This window comes from Photinus pyralis, unplaced genomic scaffold (assembly GCF_008802855.1).
Source record: "Photinus pyralis isolate 1611_PpyrPB1 unplaced genomic scaffold, Ppyr1.3 Ppyr1.4_LG2, whole genome shotgun sequence".
Lineage (NCBI taxonomy): Eukaryota > Metazoa > Arthropoda > Insecta > Coleoptera > Lampyridae > Photinus > Photinus pyralis.
Window position 1 is genome coordinate 39643137 of NW_022170403.1, and position 16176 is coordinate 39659312.

The window sequence follows — 16176 nt, forward strand, 5'->3', positions numbered from 1 at the left end:
TATGGGCCGGTAGCCTACCACCACTAATATTTCCTGTAGTTCAACGCAAGCAGCCTTTGGACTTTATTTAGCAGTGACTCTCCACTTTACTGCATCTCCTCACACTTCCGCCTCATGCAGATAAATTGACTGAATCACACTAGCGCCTCTTTGAGGCCCCCTTTCTCTGTTTATATTTTTAAGCGCTCAATGTTGTGGCATTAAATAAAAAATTAAGCTTATTCAATGACCACAGCCTATACTATCCTGACGTGCTCAATAAAATCTATTTATTAAGAACCCCAGTATTTTGATACATTTTTGCGCGACGGTTCTCTGTACAAATAGATCGATGTCTACTTTCCCTAACCTCCTTTTTCCTATGAGTATGGTCAGTTTGATTTTTGATTTGATCTGGCATTCTTTGTCCCATCCACTCCCTTATCGTTCTCATTGGTGTCTGTAAAGTTTGGATTGCTCCTTCTAGGTGATTACTGATAAACACATTGTTAGGTCATCGGCAGATCCAATTATTTTCACTCCGATTGGTTTGGGTAGGTATTTACTCTTAAAAACACCTTCAACATAACATTCCACAATCGAAATGAAATATAACGATCCCTCTCCTCTTAGTTTTATGCACCACTGTCTCGCAGATACATAATTCATTACTCACTTATAATAATTGCACAAGAGGTTTGTATTTTACCGAGTAAATTTGGGTTGTTTAAGTCATGAAAATCTGTTGCCTGGCAATTAGTAGGTGGAGCATTTTTAGGTTAACAGTTTTTCGAGTCCAATTGCTAAAAGGAAACAGATTTAAATTGCAACAACACAAATTTACTCGGTTTAAATACATAAACCTCGAGTGCATTCAGCAGAACAATTTAACGAACAAGAAATTCACCAAATCAATCAATTATTGACAAATATCAAATTAAGTAGTCATATGGAAACGCATAATGCGATACTTTGTTAAAAAACGAATAAGTGAAAAAACCAATAGTGCATTTGTGGGGGTAAATACACAAGAGCTTGATTTTTTATTTTTACACCGCTCCGCTCGCAAGCGGTTTCGCTTTACCACAGATATACGTTCTGTCACTTCTGTGGCTTTACAAAACAGCTCGCGAGCATTTTTGAGACAATTAGTCATTAGAGCGCTCGTCGCTGGAGCGGTTTTTTAGAACGCTCGACCCAGCTCTGGCTGGGTGTTCTCCCCTACTCAAACAATCATTTATAATCTTCGTCTATATCTCGGCTCTTGTTTCTGCGTCTTTACTAGTGTTGTTGGTACCACATCTGGTTCCGGTGCATTGTTCACCGACAACTAGTGTCGCCCTCATCACTTTTCTTGGTTCCTGACGCTTATAAACACGTTTGACATATTTTCCACCTGCTGATAATGAGCGGCCATTGGCTGTCAGGAACGAAATCTTCAGAGTTGATATCGGGATTTTGATCCTCAACAAACAGACAACTTCCGCAACACGTTGGAGTATTAATTAATATGCCCCTTCTGGGTTATCTGCTATCACATTCAAATAATTTGTTAACTTCAGTACCACCTATTTATTATCGTTGTGATCTTGGTTAAGTTTTGATCGAGTTAGACATGCGAATGTTATTGTAGACTGTCACTTCCTTCTGGAAAGGTTGTCCGATTAAGTACCGTACCTGTGATAGAAGCTTACTACGAGTAAAGCAAGGCATTGGTCAATTAATTGTGTACCGAGCTCTGCGGCTTGGGTGGTTTGGGGTTGCTCTTGTTTGCAGATTTTTAGATTCGAGAACTGAGCTCACTTCTTGGCGTCAACGTTTAATGGAAGGTAAACGTGCCTTATATGTTTGACTTGTACTTCCTACTACTCGTATACGTACGAATTTTTTCCCGTAATATCAACTTATTTGTAGATGTATTGAGATTAAGTAAATAGCTTTAGGGTATATCCCCGAAAACTGGAGGAAAGCAAGAGTTGGATACCTACCTAAGCCGAGTCGTGATAAATATGACATGGCGAAACCGCGAAAGGCTACAGGCCCATCAGCCTATCATCGTTTCTTCTAAAAATGGAGGAGGCATTTTTAGATATCGAGGGTGCATCACGTTCCATTCAATTAGTGAGGCTGCTGAAAGCTTTGGTATTGATGGGTCAATAAATTGTAAGATGGATCCGGGCTATGCTCGGAAGCAGAGTCATTATATCCTCAATTGAGATGACGGAGATGAGCTCATCGGTCAATAGAGGATGTCGGCAGGGCGGGGTGTTGTCTCCACTGCTGTGATGCCTGGTACTAGACGGGCTCCTCCGCACCCTGAACGAGGGGGGAGCGTATCCACAGCGATACGCGATCGTCATAACTGGGAAGTTTCCAAACACCGTGAAAGAGCTCATGCAGGGGGCTCTTGAACAGGTGAATAGGTGGTGCAGTAGCCATGGTCTTTCCGTTAACCCGGAAAAGACATAGGTTGTTCCATTTACGAATAGGAGAGCGGACCTTGATGGGCTCACTCTCCGAGGGCGTCAACTGAATCTAACCAAGTCAGTTAAATATCTGGGAGTCATGATTGACTCCCGCCTGACCTGAAAGGGCACATTGAGCGAAGAAACCCTCAGATCCGATCCCCTCCTCGCAAGAAAAGATGTGATCCGGGTTATCCTACCTAAGACCAAAGTGTTATAAAGTCATTCTCCTGGATAGGGAGCAATGGCTGAACTCGGGTTTCCCGTTCCTCAAAGCTGAAGGACTCGTGTGGTTTACAGACGGGTCCCTAACAGAAAGGAAAACGGACATGGGTATGGTGATCGACTCGAACAAGTTATGATAGTAGTTACACAGTAGCAAGCAACGTACATTGTTAAGACGTACTTTAACATTTGGAGGAATAAAACTAATGAGATGAAGAAGAAGACTAGGTTTCAAACCAAATAGAGAAGATTTCGCCGTTTCGGAAAATAAAGGTTATTACCATATGTAAGAGTAGTACAGAACAATTGATGAAAAAAAATGAATATACCTACCAACAGTCATTCTCAGTGCATACCAATAATGGTAGGCAACTTGTTCACTGTTCAGTGATATTTACACCTATAGTATCACAAAATTCGTCATAGCTTTATTGTACGGTACTTAATGCCGCCTTTCTGTAAAAATTATGTACAATGTTAAGTTCTTTATTATATCCTAAACAGGCAGTTGTTCGTGTAGCCATTTACATCCCCCACCTTCTGCAAAATCGGCTACGGCATGGCCATCTCCTGTAAGAACCCACTTCGTAGTCAACAGACCTTCGACGCCCACAGGACCACGAGCGTGTATCCTTGAGGTACTGATACCCACTTCTGCACCTAAGCCAAATCTATACCCGTCCGAAAATCTTGAACTTACATTGTGAAAAACGCAAGCACTATCAACTTTTTTTAAAAAGCTGTCCGCCGTTTCCTCTGCAAAATTACTCATTAAACATCCAGTGCCACAAAACAGGTTTATTACCGTTTTCAGTTAAAATCACGTCTGTGTGCGAACTTCCATACGTATGTATATGATGTATAGCCTCGTCTAAATTCTTAACTACTTCTATACAACACTCCAAGCAGCCATATTCGTGTTTCAATGTTTTGGCTTGTGGCGGACCGAATGTTAGCAACTGCGATAGTTGTGGGCCCGAATATATTTTTACACTTTCTTTCTTTAACATATTACAAACGTCATTGAAGAACGGCGTTTTCATAAGGTCCTCGTGTATTAACAGGGTTTCCAACGCATTGCAAGCCGCAGGATAGTTGCATTTTGAATCTCGTATTACCTTGAGAGATTTTTGCAAGTCTGCATCTTTATCAACGTATACATGGCAAATACCATCTGCATGTCCCAAAACCGGAATGTTTTGACTTTGAGACATTATAGTGCGAACCAATTCACTAGATCCACGAGGTATAATAAGATCTATGTAATTTTCCATAGTGAGCAGATCACTAACCTCTTCCCTTGTAGAAACCTAATAATGAAACTGATACAGATGGGAAGTCGAAAATTAAAAGTGCGTTACCAAAGATATTGCGTTTTCTGCGTCCACTAATCGAAGAGCTTCCCGAACAAGGTTCATCAGTGCTCTGTTGCTGTGCCATGCTTCTTTTCCTCCTTTCAGTAGCAAACCATTACCCGACGCAATTGCAAGCGAAACAACCTGTGGTAGTGTGTCGGGTCGTGATTCAAATATTACCAGTAGAACTCCAATCGGAACTGTGATTTGCTTAAGGAGTAATCCGTCGGATAATTTTGTTCTTCGCAATACCCGTCCTACTATGTTGCTGCTGGAATCCGCAATTTGCTTCAGTCCAATTGCTAGGTCTTTTAGTTTTGCAGGAGTTAACGACAGCCTGCTAAGCAAAGCACTTGAAAGACCTGTTTTCTCGGCTTCTACCATGTCCAATTGATTAGCTTCTAATATTTCCTTTTGTCTAGAAATCAAAAGGTCCGCTAACATCTGTACGCACGCTGCCCTGCTATCCGGCGTAAGAGTTTGCAGTTTTCGTCCTCCATTGCGTGCTGAAAGAGAAAATTAGTTGTCTTTAAATTTACGTTAATTTTACCATTTTCAGCCATAACGTCTACGGATGGTGCTCCTGACAAACTCGAGTCGGTAAAAAAGGTACCTACTTTCCGTCCTGATAAAATTGTTTCTATACCTTTCTCCAACATGCCATTACATATAACTACGGTTACGCCGCGATCGATGGCCCAAGTAGCCGCGTTGACTTTAGAATCCATACCTCCAGTTCCTACCTTAGATTTAGTTCCATAAACGATTGTGTTTCGAAGATCAGAAGTAAAAGTATGTATAAACCGCGCACCTTCCTCCCAAGGTGGCTTTGTGTATATACCATCTACATCTGACATAAGAATTAACAAATCCGCATTTATCTCAGCTGCCAGCATAGCAGCTAAACTATCATTATCTTTAATTCGCAAACCACGCTTTGCGCCTTTTCCATCAACCGGTTCATCGGATTGGGGTGGTGGTTCCACAGCGTCGTTGGTGTTGATAATTGGCACGATATTTAAACTAATCAATTCGGATAATGTACTGTACAAGTTTGTCCGAGTCGAGTCGTTATAAAAGTCATGTTTGGTTACCAAAACTTGTGCAATTTTGACACCGTATTGCGCAAACATGGCATCGTACAGAGACATTAATCCAGATTGACCTACGGCAGCGGCTGCTCTTGGTTCAAGAAGTGTGTGAGCTTCCTGTGAAGAAAATGTAATATGTGTTTTGTAGTGGTTTACAAGAAATAATTGCAGTTTTAAACTTCGGCCGAAAACATTGATTACATGCTATAATTTAGTTATGAAGAACAAGTAAAAATAAACTTACTTCTCTTGTATGATCTTTGGGTGACAACGTTTCTCTCATCGACAAAGACATAAGGAGTTCTTGAGTTAGCTTTTGTTTCCCGAAAGCAACAGCACCGCTTGTGACCATAAGACATTCTCGTCCAGAGTTTTGACATTCAGCCACCTACAAGTGAATAAATAAGTCAGGTTCAACATTTCTAAAATAAGCGTGAATATTATTGATTTGGACCAATATGGTGGTCAAAATTGCTGGTGTTAATTGCAATTTTTGGATATTTTTCACAATAACCCCTTATAATCGGTATCGTTGAAAAGCATTTCTAAAGAGCAATTATGCATTACATATGAGGGATAGTTGTTCGAAAGTTTTGTAGTTCGCTCATTTGCTATTTTTAATTCCCCGACCGCATACGAACACTACTTGAAACTAAAGATGAAAACGATGGCGAAATTAATACCGCAAATAATCCAGAGTTGCTCAGGGAAGAAGAAAACCAAGGTGTTCAGAATGTGGAGAAACTCATCACATTACAACGGGTTGCAGAAAAACTGATGAATCCTGAAAACAATATTGACATAAATTTGACCCAAATATAAACGCAGCTTTCTCACAATGGAGAGGTACCAATGCAAATTTCACGTAACCGCTCTTCAGGTTGGTTATGATGACGATCAAAGTTGTTGCGATTTGTGTGATCTGGCAATTATTTTCCATGGAAATAAATTCACAAATGATGTTATCTACCAAATAAGTTTAATGTCCCTAGGCCCTAGGGCACCATTGCTCATAAAAACTTCGATAACACACTTGCCATTAGTTCAATTTATTTCCCGAGGTCTTGTCCCAGTGGAATTGGCTACAGGTGACCGTCGGAGGAGGGCAAAGGGCTATACTTAGCTTAGTGTCATCGGGTGACCTACCTACGTTATAGGCGAAATCCTTCATTGGCCACCGAAAAATCGAGGAAAATTAACCTCGTCCTTATGTCCATGAACCTGGCAGAGCAAAGAAAGCAGAACACAATCAAACATATTGCATAATTAGGTGCTAATTAAGTGCCCTATTCCCGAATTAAATGCTCCTTTTTTTTTAATTATTACAAGTTTTGTCAGGTTGATAATTGAACTCAGCAGAACGCTACCTCAAAAAACCAAGACAATGAAAAGTGAACTAACTATAATTAGGTGCTAATTAAGTGCTCTATCCCCGAATTAAATGCTCCTTTTTTTTAAATTATTGCATGTTCTATCGGGTGCATATGAACTCATCAGAGCGCTACCTCAAAAAACCAAGAAAATGAAAAGTGAACTAACTATAATTAGGTGCTAATTAAGTGCCCTATTCCCGAATTAAATTGAAATTGAAAATTGACTGGGAATTAAAAAGCTCTTTAAGCAAAATATACTAAAAACTTAATTCTTGAATATTGTCTTAAGATCAAATGAAATTAAAATTAGTAACTGCGAAATAAATTGTGTATGGGGCTCATTTGAAAGGGCTTGGTCCAAGGATCCCGTGCGACACAATTTTGTGGTTTTGCGCATGCGCAGTGTTAAAAATTTCGTTTAACGCATGTGCGATGCTAACTTTTTTATTCATAAAGATATTTAAATGAAACTATGACACTACGAGTATAAGTAAAACTGGAAACGTTTTAAAAATATTGTTTTGCGCATGCCAACTTTCTTATTTACGAAAGCATTTAAATGAAATTTAGTACACCTGCAGGCACTTGGAATATAAAAATAAAACTATTAAAACTATTACCGAATTCAAAATTTCTTTTTTGTACTCCGTGGACTAAATGAACGTGTTTTGCCATTCGTTTAAGGGTCTAAAGTGTCACTTTTTCTCCCAGAAGTATTAAAATGCAATGAGGGACGAAAAGTGACAGTACACAACATCTTTTTGAATTTGGCAGGCAGTAATTTCCTCATAACGTTCAGTTTATAAGAACCTGGCAGAACATGTCATAATTTAAAAAAAGGTGCATTTAATTCGGGAATATGACACTTAATTAGCAACTAATTATAGTTAGTTCACTTTTCATTTTCTTGGTTTTTTGAGGTAGTGCTCTGATGAGTTCATATGCAGCTGGTAATAATTTAAAAAAAAGGTGCATTTAGTTTGGGAATAGGGCACTTAATTAGCACCTAATTAGCACCTAATTATGCAATATGTTTGATTGTGTTGTGCTGACCTTGCTCTGCTAGGTTCATGGACATCTCGTCCTTGGCGGCACTACCTGATGATGTAAGGTAAATTCAAATAGCTAGCAGGGGCGGAATGCTCACTTTTGTCACTTATAATTGCACAAGAGGTTTGTATTTTACCGAGTAAATTTGGGTTGTTTAGGTAATGAAAATCGGTTGCCTAGCAATTAGACGAGAAAAACTGTCAACTAATAAAAATGCGACACCGCAGGAAACAGATTTGAAGTGCCACAACCCAAATTTACTCGATTTAAATACAAACCTCGAGTGTAATTCGGCAGGACAATTTAACGAACAAGACAGTCACCAAACTAATCAATTATTGACAGACGTCAAAGTAGTCATATGGGAAAGGATAATGCGATAATTGGTTCGAAAATGAATTAAGTGAAAAAACCACTATACTGTATTCATTTTAAGAAGGTAGCGGTAGAAAGCATAGGGAAGCTTTGATCTTCACTGTGATTGGTTAAAACACAAGTCAGTATTACGCTGAAACATAAAACGAGTAGCGAATCTTGCAAGCTGGTCGTTTCTGTTGCCACCTAAACTGTTAAAGTGTCATAATGCTATCCAAACTATACAATGATAATATATAATAATAATAATAATAATATATTTATTGCCTGTGATCAATATACATTGACATACATAGTCACTAATATTAACAAAAACACATTAAAAACACGTTAAAAAACACATTAAAAAACACATTAAAAATATGTCGTATCACAGTTGGTCAATATAAATCACAGTGTATACAAATCGCTTGTTTTATAGAAACAATTGTGCACTAAAAAACTTTTTAGTGCCGTTTTAAATGCCATGTCGCTTTTCAAATTTTTAATAGTAGATGGAAGGGAATTATATATTTTTATGCAATTGTACAATGGTCCTTTTTCGAATTTGGTCGTACGGTGAACGGGAATAGTGAGGATATCAGAGTTTCTTGTCTTATAGTCATGATTAGCATTCAATTGGGTAAAGTATTTAGGATTTTTATGGACAAACATGCTTGACTTATAAATATAAATGCTTGGAAATGTAAGCATTTTGATGGCAATAAAACTGTTTTTATGTGAAGTTAGGGGCTTAATATTAAATATTAGTCGAACAAGTCTTTTTTGTAATGTAAATACTCTACTACACTCCCCAGCTGCACCCCATGCTATTACACCGTATGCTAGATGGGGTATGCCAGAGCATAGTATATTGTGAGTAGAGCGTTTTGATCTAAACTCGATTTTAAGTTTAACAGCACATAAAAAGTCTTGTTAAGTTTTTTACAAACATGGTCTATTTGTTGGCGCCACGATAACTCATCGTCAATAAAAATACCCAAAAACTTTGCACTAAGTCTTATATTGGTTTCATTTGATGGCCTCATCTTCCCAAACTGGAGACATACGGTCTTTTCAACATTTAAAACAAGTTTATTTACACAACACCAGTTTTTAAATTCCTTCATGGCAAGATTGGTTAAAGTAAGTAAATCATTTGAGGTATCGGCCGAGACCACAATTGTAGTATCATCAGCGAAACCTACCAATTTACTAATTTTTACGAACTTTGGAAGGTCAGCACAGTATAACAAAAATAGCAGAGGACCAAGCACTGATCCTTGAGGAACACCCAAAGATACTTCAAACGTCCTAGATCTAGATGGCACATTTTCTATGTCCATGTATAGTTGTCTTCCCGTCAAGAAAGATCTTATCCACGCGAGCAACGGTCCCCTAACACCCAGATGTTCGAGTTTATAACAGATACATTCTGTTTGGATGGTATCAAAGGCACGACTGATGTCAAACAGTAGAACGTTGATCAGTTTCCTTTTGTCTAGTTCTGTGTACAGATGTGTTAGTAGATCGAACGCTGCGCTTTCAGTAGACATCCCTGACCGAAAGCCATGCTGACAGGCTGGCAAGATTTTAAATTTATTTATAAATGATGTTAATCGATTGGAGATAATTTTTTCCAAGAGCTTGGAGAAAATACTCAACAATGATATTGGTCTGTAATTTTCAATACTTGTCGGATCCCCCTTCTTGTATAACACAATTACACGAGCAGTTTTTAGTGAGCCGGGGAAAGTTCCACAGGCTAATGATTTGTTATATAGATGTAGTATGACAGGTGCAATGGACGTCCAAATGTGTCGCAAGATTTTCACAGAGATACCGTCTTCTCCTGATGACGAGGTGTTTTTTAGGGAATCCAATGTACGATTTAGTTCGTGTTGTGTTATTGGATAGACGTAGATTGATTGACTAATTCTGTTGTCTAGTGTAACAGAGCATGTCGTGTTTTTGTCAAAGTGCTTATTGGTCAGGTCCAAAGCTATTGTTGAAAAGTATGTTCCAAATAAGTTAGAAATTTGCTGTGTGTGAGTTATTAGTGTATTTTCATGATTTAGTGCAATTCTACTTTTTTCACGATTTCGCCCAGTTTCACGATTCACCATTGTCCACAGGGTTTTGGGTTTATTCTGTGAGTCTGATATAACCTTTTGATAGTATGTGCGTTTAGCTTAATGTTTAACTTGTTGCTTATATCTTCGCTTTTTTAAGTTGTAGTGTTTGAACACGCACTGGGAATCACAAGATTTTAGTTGCGAGAAGTGGTGTTTTAGATCGTTCCTAGCAATTGCTAATTCGGATGTAAACCACCTTGGTCCTTGCCCAGTACTTCTGGTTGTTACCACTTTGGTTATAACGGGACATATAAGATTGAATAACCATAGAATTGTCTCAAAAAATAATTGAAAAGCCGAGTCTACATCATCGCACTCCCATACATTCTCCCAGTTCACAAGTGCAAGGGTTGATTTGAAGTTGTCTAAATTGTTATTAGTGGTTACGCGAGATGTACACACTTTGGTCTCTTTTTTGTCATTACTTTGCGCAAGAAAATGCTGTGATATCACGATCACATTAGCAAAGTGATCGGATAAGTGTAGATTAGTTGTTGTATAGGCATAATAATTGGTGGGGATCGAAGTTACCAAATAATCTATCGCCGATTTCGAGATTACATTGTTAATATTAACATGAATTCTTGTAGCAGTACTGTTTTTATTTGTTAGATTAAAAGAATCAAATAAGTCTAAAAGCATCCTGGTTTCAATGGAACACGAAAAATGAATTACTACCACTGAATATAGGATTGCTTTGCTCGACATTTATCGAAAGGAATGTCGACATTGACAAGTTTGCTAAACTATTAGAATATTATTCTTTCCTTAAAAGTGGGAGAGAATATTGTGATCTCCATGGCTAGTCAGAAAAATGTATTATCTTTGATTACATATAATAATAACCTGCCTATACCATACATGCATTAAATAATGTCAACATCTGTTATTATCAGGTACTATAAAAAATCAAGTACTTAATGCAAGCTGATAATGATTGGTTTGTTATGGAAAATAAACTGTTTTTAATCTGTGGTTATGGGTACTATAAATGACATTACACAACAATCAACATTAATATTTTTGAGTTGCAATTATTGACCGTTAAAACATTAATTCCATGGGAAAGTAGTACCTACTACTGCTTTCCAAAGTAATATTACAGGCTTCAGTTTTTCTACCTTAGTTTTGGAACATTCAACCACATTATCCGCCGTCTGAAGTAATGTAACATTCACGTAGAGGAGTGTAAAATGTACTACTTTTCTGTTACTCTATTATTTGTAGTTGGCGGGGAGGAGGAATTTACAAGGCGTATCTAGATATGACGGATTAATAACAGCAGACGCCGGCGCCGGTGCGTCAACTTGTATGTTCGATTGTGATTAGTAAAAAACGGAATACAAGAATTATTGCAAGTACAAAGCAGCCTGTATTTCGATAACTTATAATAGCAAAGAGACCAAGGACTATATTTGCCCAAACATGTAATGGAACAGCAAAAAATGTTACTTAGTCATATCAAAATTGCAAGAGAAGTAAGACATTGTGCTTATGTGAAATACATCATAAACGAAGATAAATACAGAATGGATGCAGAATATGGGACCGAGACCCACGGGAACCGTGTATGACTCAACAAAGAAAGAAAGAATAATACCTAAACCAACGATCACCTCAAGAGAAGACTTCAAAGCTGGCAGCAAGCATGAAACATCTGCCAAACACTGCTCGGTAAACGTTCGCGGAATAGGTAATGAAGACGAAACATAGAAATGAGAAGAAACATACAAACAAATCAAAATGCAATACCTGCGCATCAGAGACGTGGAACATGGAGGTTTAGAACATACACTGCGTTAACGAAAAATGTTTTAAAAGAATTTAAATGAACCAACCTAGATCTACTCGGAATATGCTAAAGCAATAACAAACGGAGAGGGGCAATGAAGATGAAGATGGAAATTTTAAAAATGTATCTAAATAAAAAAAATATTTGTTGTGCATGAACATTATCTGGATTTGTTCCTGAGATTAGTATGACAATTACTAAGCGGCAAAACAAAGAGATGACTCCCGTAGGGTCACGTCGCCCTGCCGCTTTTCTAGATGCGCTTTACACGTGGTTTGTTATTTTTGTAATTAACGCGGCCATGAAATTACATACAATAAATTTAAAAGAATGGTGTGTTTATACCTGCTCAACAATAGATGCTAGGCGTCCCAGGGCAATCCCAGCTTCATCTTCCCTTGTAAGTACTGCAGTGCCTAATTTAATTACCAATCTTCTTGCATATTTTAGATGGCTCCTTTCGGTGAAGGTAGACTGCTTCTTCTCATTAACAATTTGATTATTTCGCTTTGAATCGTAATTCGCCTGAAATTAGCAAAGTGAGGTGCGAACAAATAAAACAAACGTAATGTTAGCGTATCTACAAGCAACCTTTTTTATCTGCTGCTGACCCCAGATTTTAATAAAAACTTCCGTAAACACATCGTTAGATAGCCTTCTGGTGGAAGCAGAACCTCATGGTCTCTTAGTTTTAAGTAATTATGATAGGAATAGTAACTTTCATTCATCCCTTATAGGTAATTTGAAAAAAAAAGCTCCTTAGATCGGAAGCAAAGCATTTCAATGATTCTGAGTTTCCAGTGCCTACTGACACGATTCTGCTCAACTTGGTAATCAAACTTCGATGAATCCAGTTGCATATAGCTTACTTGAGTTAATACAGGTCTCCACAGTCTTGCAGAAGTGGAGGTACATCTTTTATAATATCCGGATAGAGTAAATATGCGCCCTGAATGCCTACACTTTTCTATTTTATTATACACAAGCAAACGTCCACTGTCGAAAATTTTGTAACGAAACATGTTCAAATGCGAACGATTGTCCGATGACTGACAAAAGAAACGTTTACAAACTGTCTTTAGATAACAATAATCATGACGATTATGTTTATCGAACTCTGGAACATGAACGTTGACATATTATTACACGTGAACGGTTTTACTCAACTTGAAGCATTGAAATCAGTATCTCGAGTAGGTACATATTTATTAATCAAATTTGTTTTTCTAAGTTATTAAATAAATTAAATATCAGATAAACATTTTAATTGTCATGATGGATTTTGCATTTGGACAACGATCTTTGGAATATAAATTTCAAAGGCATTTTTGATCAGCAAGTTAGACTTTTGGTGGTTTGGAATGTGTAAACATATTTCAGATTTTATAGTTACATATATGAGATCATTTGCTGCAAATAAGTTTGTAGTGAGTGTTGGTATTCTAACAGTATTCACATAATTTTGATCGATACATAAGTACTAACAGCCCATAATTCACTCAGCCATTATATAAAGATTATAGAATACCTATACATTCTTACTTGCACTCCATCATATAGACGGTAAATAAATCTATATAAGTACTTACATTTTGTTATGAGGTTATCTACCATTGACGTAACTTTATTACCACATTTTACAAAACACTGACGTATATACTGAGAAAAAAGTTCTAAGTGGTAACGAATAAATATTTTCGATCAAAGACTTACATACCTATCAAGATATAAGTAACAACCAATTTACCTCCACGTCTTACGAAGTATCCGGAGTAGGTACATTGGATTTCTCCACAACCATTAGGTTAGGTAGTCGTCTTTTTCTAACCTCCCACTGACAAAATTTGTTTCCTAACTATTACGACTACCTACAATGGTTAAATAACAGTTAAATAACTGCTGGGGTAGTTCGACGAGGAAAAAAAGACAAATTGTGCAAGGCGGATAAAATGTTGAATAGGAACATGGATTTAGCGTAGAACTCCGTGTATACGATATGAACAGTTAGAAGATGAAGATCCCAAGTAACTCAAAAATGTTTTGCGTATGTCTGAAGATGGTTTTTATTTTCTAAGATAAAAACATACGACAAAGCAATTGTCCAGAAGGGACCTTTACCAATGACGCTGGCGGTGACACATTGAATTAAAAAAAATTGTATATGCCCTAGCATACATTCATAGCACATTTATAACAAAATTTTAAGAATTTTAAAATCTGCATAATTCGTTCCCGAGATATCGCGCTGTCCCATTCCTCGCTGAACACCCTGTATACGCTATGTTTTGTTCCCGGTGACCGTATAGGTAATGACTATCAAATAAGATGCAGAAACCAAAATATACATAATTTGCTTGTTATAAAAAATTTACCAAATACGCATTTTCAAAAAGATCGAATGAATTTTACTTAGTAATAATAGGTATTTACTTGAAACCGTCAAGAAAATCTAAATTTCAGGGCTATTTTGACATTAATAGTTGATCTTTACCTGACTAGTACTGTAACAGTTTTGCCTGAGTCCCATTACAGTCTAGTACATGCAAATAACAATTAGATTGTTCATTGAATAAGTTATTCAATCAACGATAGGATAATTATAATGCAGACTATGTGGATATTTTTAAATATTAATATACCTACACAAAGGATAATGGTTTTTTTTAATTACTAACAATTAATGGGATATGTGTGGAAGTAATTATTCATTTAGTTTGCGCCATCAGTCATTAAAAGGTTTGTACGCCTTTTCGTACCTCTTTCTTGACTTTGTGGGGAGCGAATCTTGCACTACGGCGGCCGCAGCTTCGGCTACATTATAGCAACGTCTCGCGTGGTACTCTTCTTCACTGATACCTGCTTTTGTACCTAGTTATAAAGACTGTATAGTTGAAAAGTACGAAGCATAAACTGCAAACTGCATTAAAAATGACACTGATTGTTTGGAAATCTCTATGGAAACAATTAAATAAAGTGATTTGAGCATGCGTGATTAGGTATCAAAATTTCACACATACGAATAATTTCATTTGGAAAAGTTATCTACATGTTGCGATTTCAGGTACAATTTTATACATAATATGTCATGAAAGTGAGTCCACATGACTTGGAGGCATTAAAAAGATACTCGGACGCTGCGCGTCCTCGTACTTTTCGATAAGCCTCCGCGTCATGTAAACGACCACTTTCATGAATTATTATGTAAATAACTATTACCAAAGAGTATACTCTTTGCTATTACATAAAAGTCCGGAAAATAACACATTACTGTCGAGGAAACATTGAAGTCCGAGGCCCCTTCCTGGCCGAGTACTTTAATTTCCCAATTAAGTAATGTCATTTTACTGACGAGTTTTGTATTAAATTTTACCCGAAATTGTATTTTATTATAAAATTTCAATTTTCATATAGAACTGTTGATTGATGTAAATTTGTCAATGATGACAGGAGGCATGATAGACGTTTAGCAATGTCACAGATGCGGCCGGTAAAGTGACGGTGCGTTCGGTAAAGTGACAGGTGCGGCCAGTAACGTGACAAGCGACAGGAAACGTAGTCTGCTCTGCGTCTGTGCATGGACATATGACATATATCTATGCGTCTGTTATGGAAACTAAAATTTCCGGACAGAAAGTTAGGTATGAAAATGAAGGTTGCAGGACTATTTTGGGTAAAAAATTGTTAATTTTTGAAATTAAGTTTTTTAAAATCTTTTTCAACAAAAAACAATAACATTTCTAAATGATCGTACCGGATCAACTGTATTCTGTAGAAAATTAGATTCTGTTAGACTATAAAATTTTTTGTACAACTGTCAAACAAACCTGTCATTTTTTGACAAATTTCGAAGTACGATAAGTACTAGATTTTTTAACGGTTAATTCGTGCGCGAAAACGTGAAAACAGTGAAAAATAGCGTGTTGTGTAACAGTATTTCTGTTCAGGATATTTAATAGTTATTTATATAACAAGAGCGCGAAGTTGAATTTCGCGCATTGAGTCTGAAGGTATTTTGACGAGGGAAGCTTTTCTGAGCATGGTGGCACTTTGTATACAATATTTTTTTTCTATTTCGGTGTCACAATGATGATTTTGTACAACTGTTTTCGGCCGAAAACAGTTGTACAAAGACAGTGATTATAGTCGTTTTTTTTTGGTAACTAATCTCTTAAGTTGGCAGTTACTAGTTAGTACAAGTCATAGATAATAATTATCTATGGTACAAGTAGGTACTTCGTTGGGTACTTCCATGTTTGAACTTCAAAATGTCAGTCTTACTACGCTGCCAACCTAAATCTTAACGGCATAAAAAGTGTTCCCAACATAAAACATGTTAGTTCTAATGTTCACTATAGTT

General features: G+C 37.1%; 1 protein-coding gene across 1 annotated transcript; it reads right to left on the minus strand.

The window, feature by feature from the left end:
* Positions 1–3075: 3075 nt before the first annotated feature.
* On the minus strand, positions 3076–12926 carry LOC116163572 (delta-1-pyrroline-5-carboxylate synthase). Its single transcript, XM_031477573.1, has 7 exons — positions 12689–12926; positions 12165–12344; positions 5360–5503; positions 4575–5232; positions 4031–4530; positions 3475–3979; positions 3076–3425 (listed from the first exon to the last, which is right to left on the minus strand). Exons 1-7 carry the CDS (start codon positions 12839–12841, stop codon positions 3166–3168), a joined length of 2400 nt encoding a protein of 799 aa, XP_031333433.1. The 5' UTR covers positions 12842–12926; the 3' UTR covers positions 3076–3165.
* Positions 12927–16176: the final 3250 nt, after the last annotated feature.

Excerpts from the sequence above, each read along its gene's own strand:
- LOC116163572 (XM_031477573.1), bottom strand. The coding sequence starts at position 12,841 with ATGTTTCGTTACAAAATTTTCGACAGTGGACGTTTGCTTGTGTATAAT. Across the intron at positions 12,345-12,688 it reads GGAGACCTGTATTAACTCAA|GCGAATTACGATTCAAAGCG; the intron begins GTAAGCTATATG and ends TGCTAATTTCAG. Across the intron at positions 3,426-3,474 it reads CGTGATTTTAACTGAAAACG|AGGAAACGGCGGACAGCTTT; the intron begins GTAATAAACCTG and ends GTAATTTTGCAG.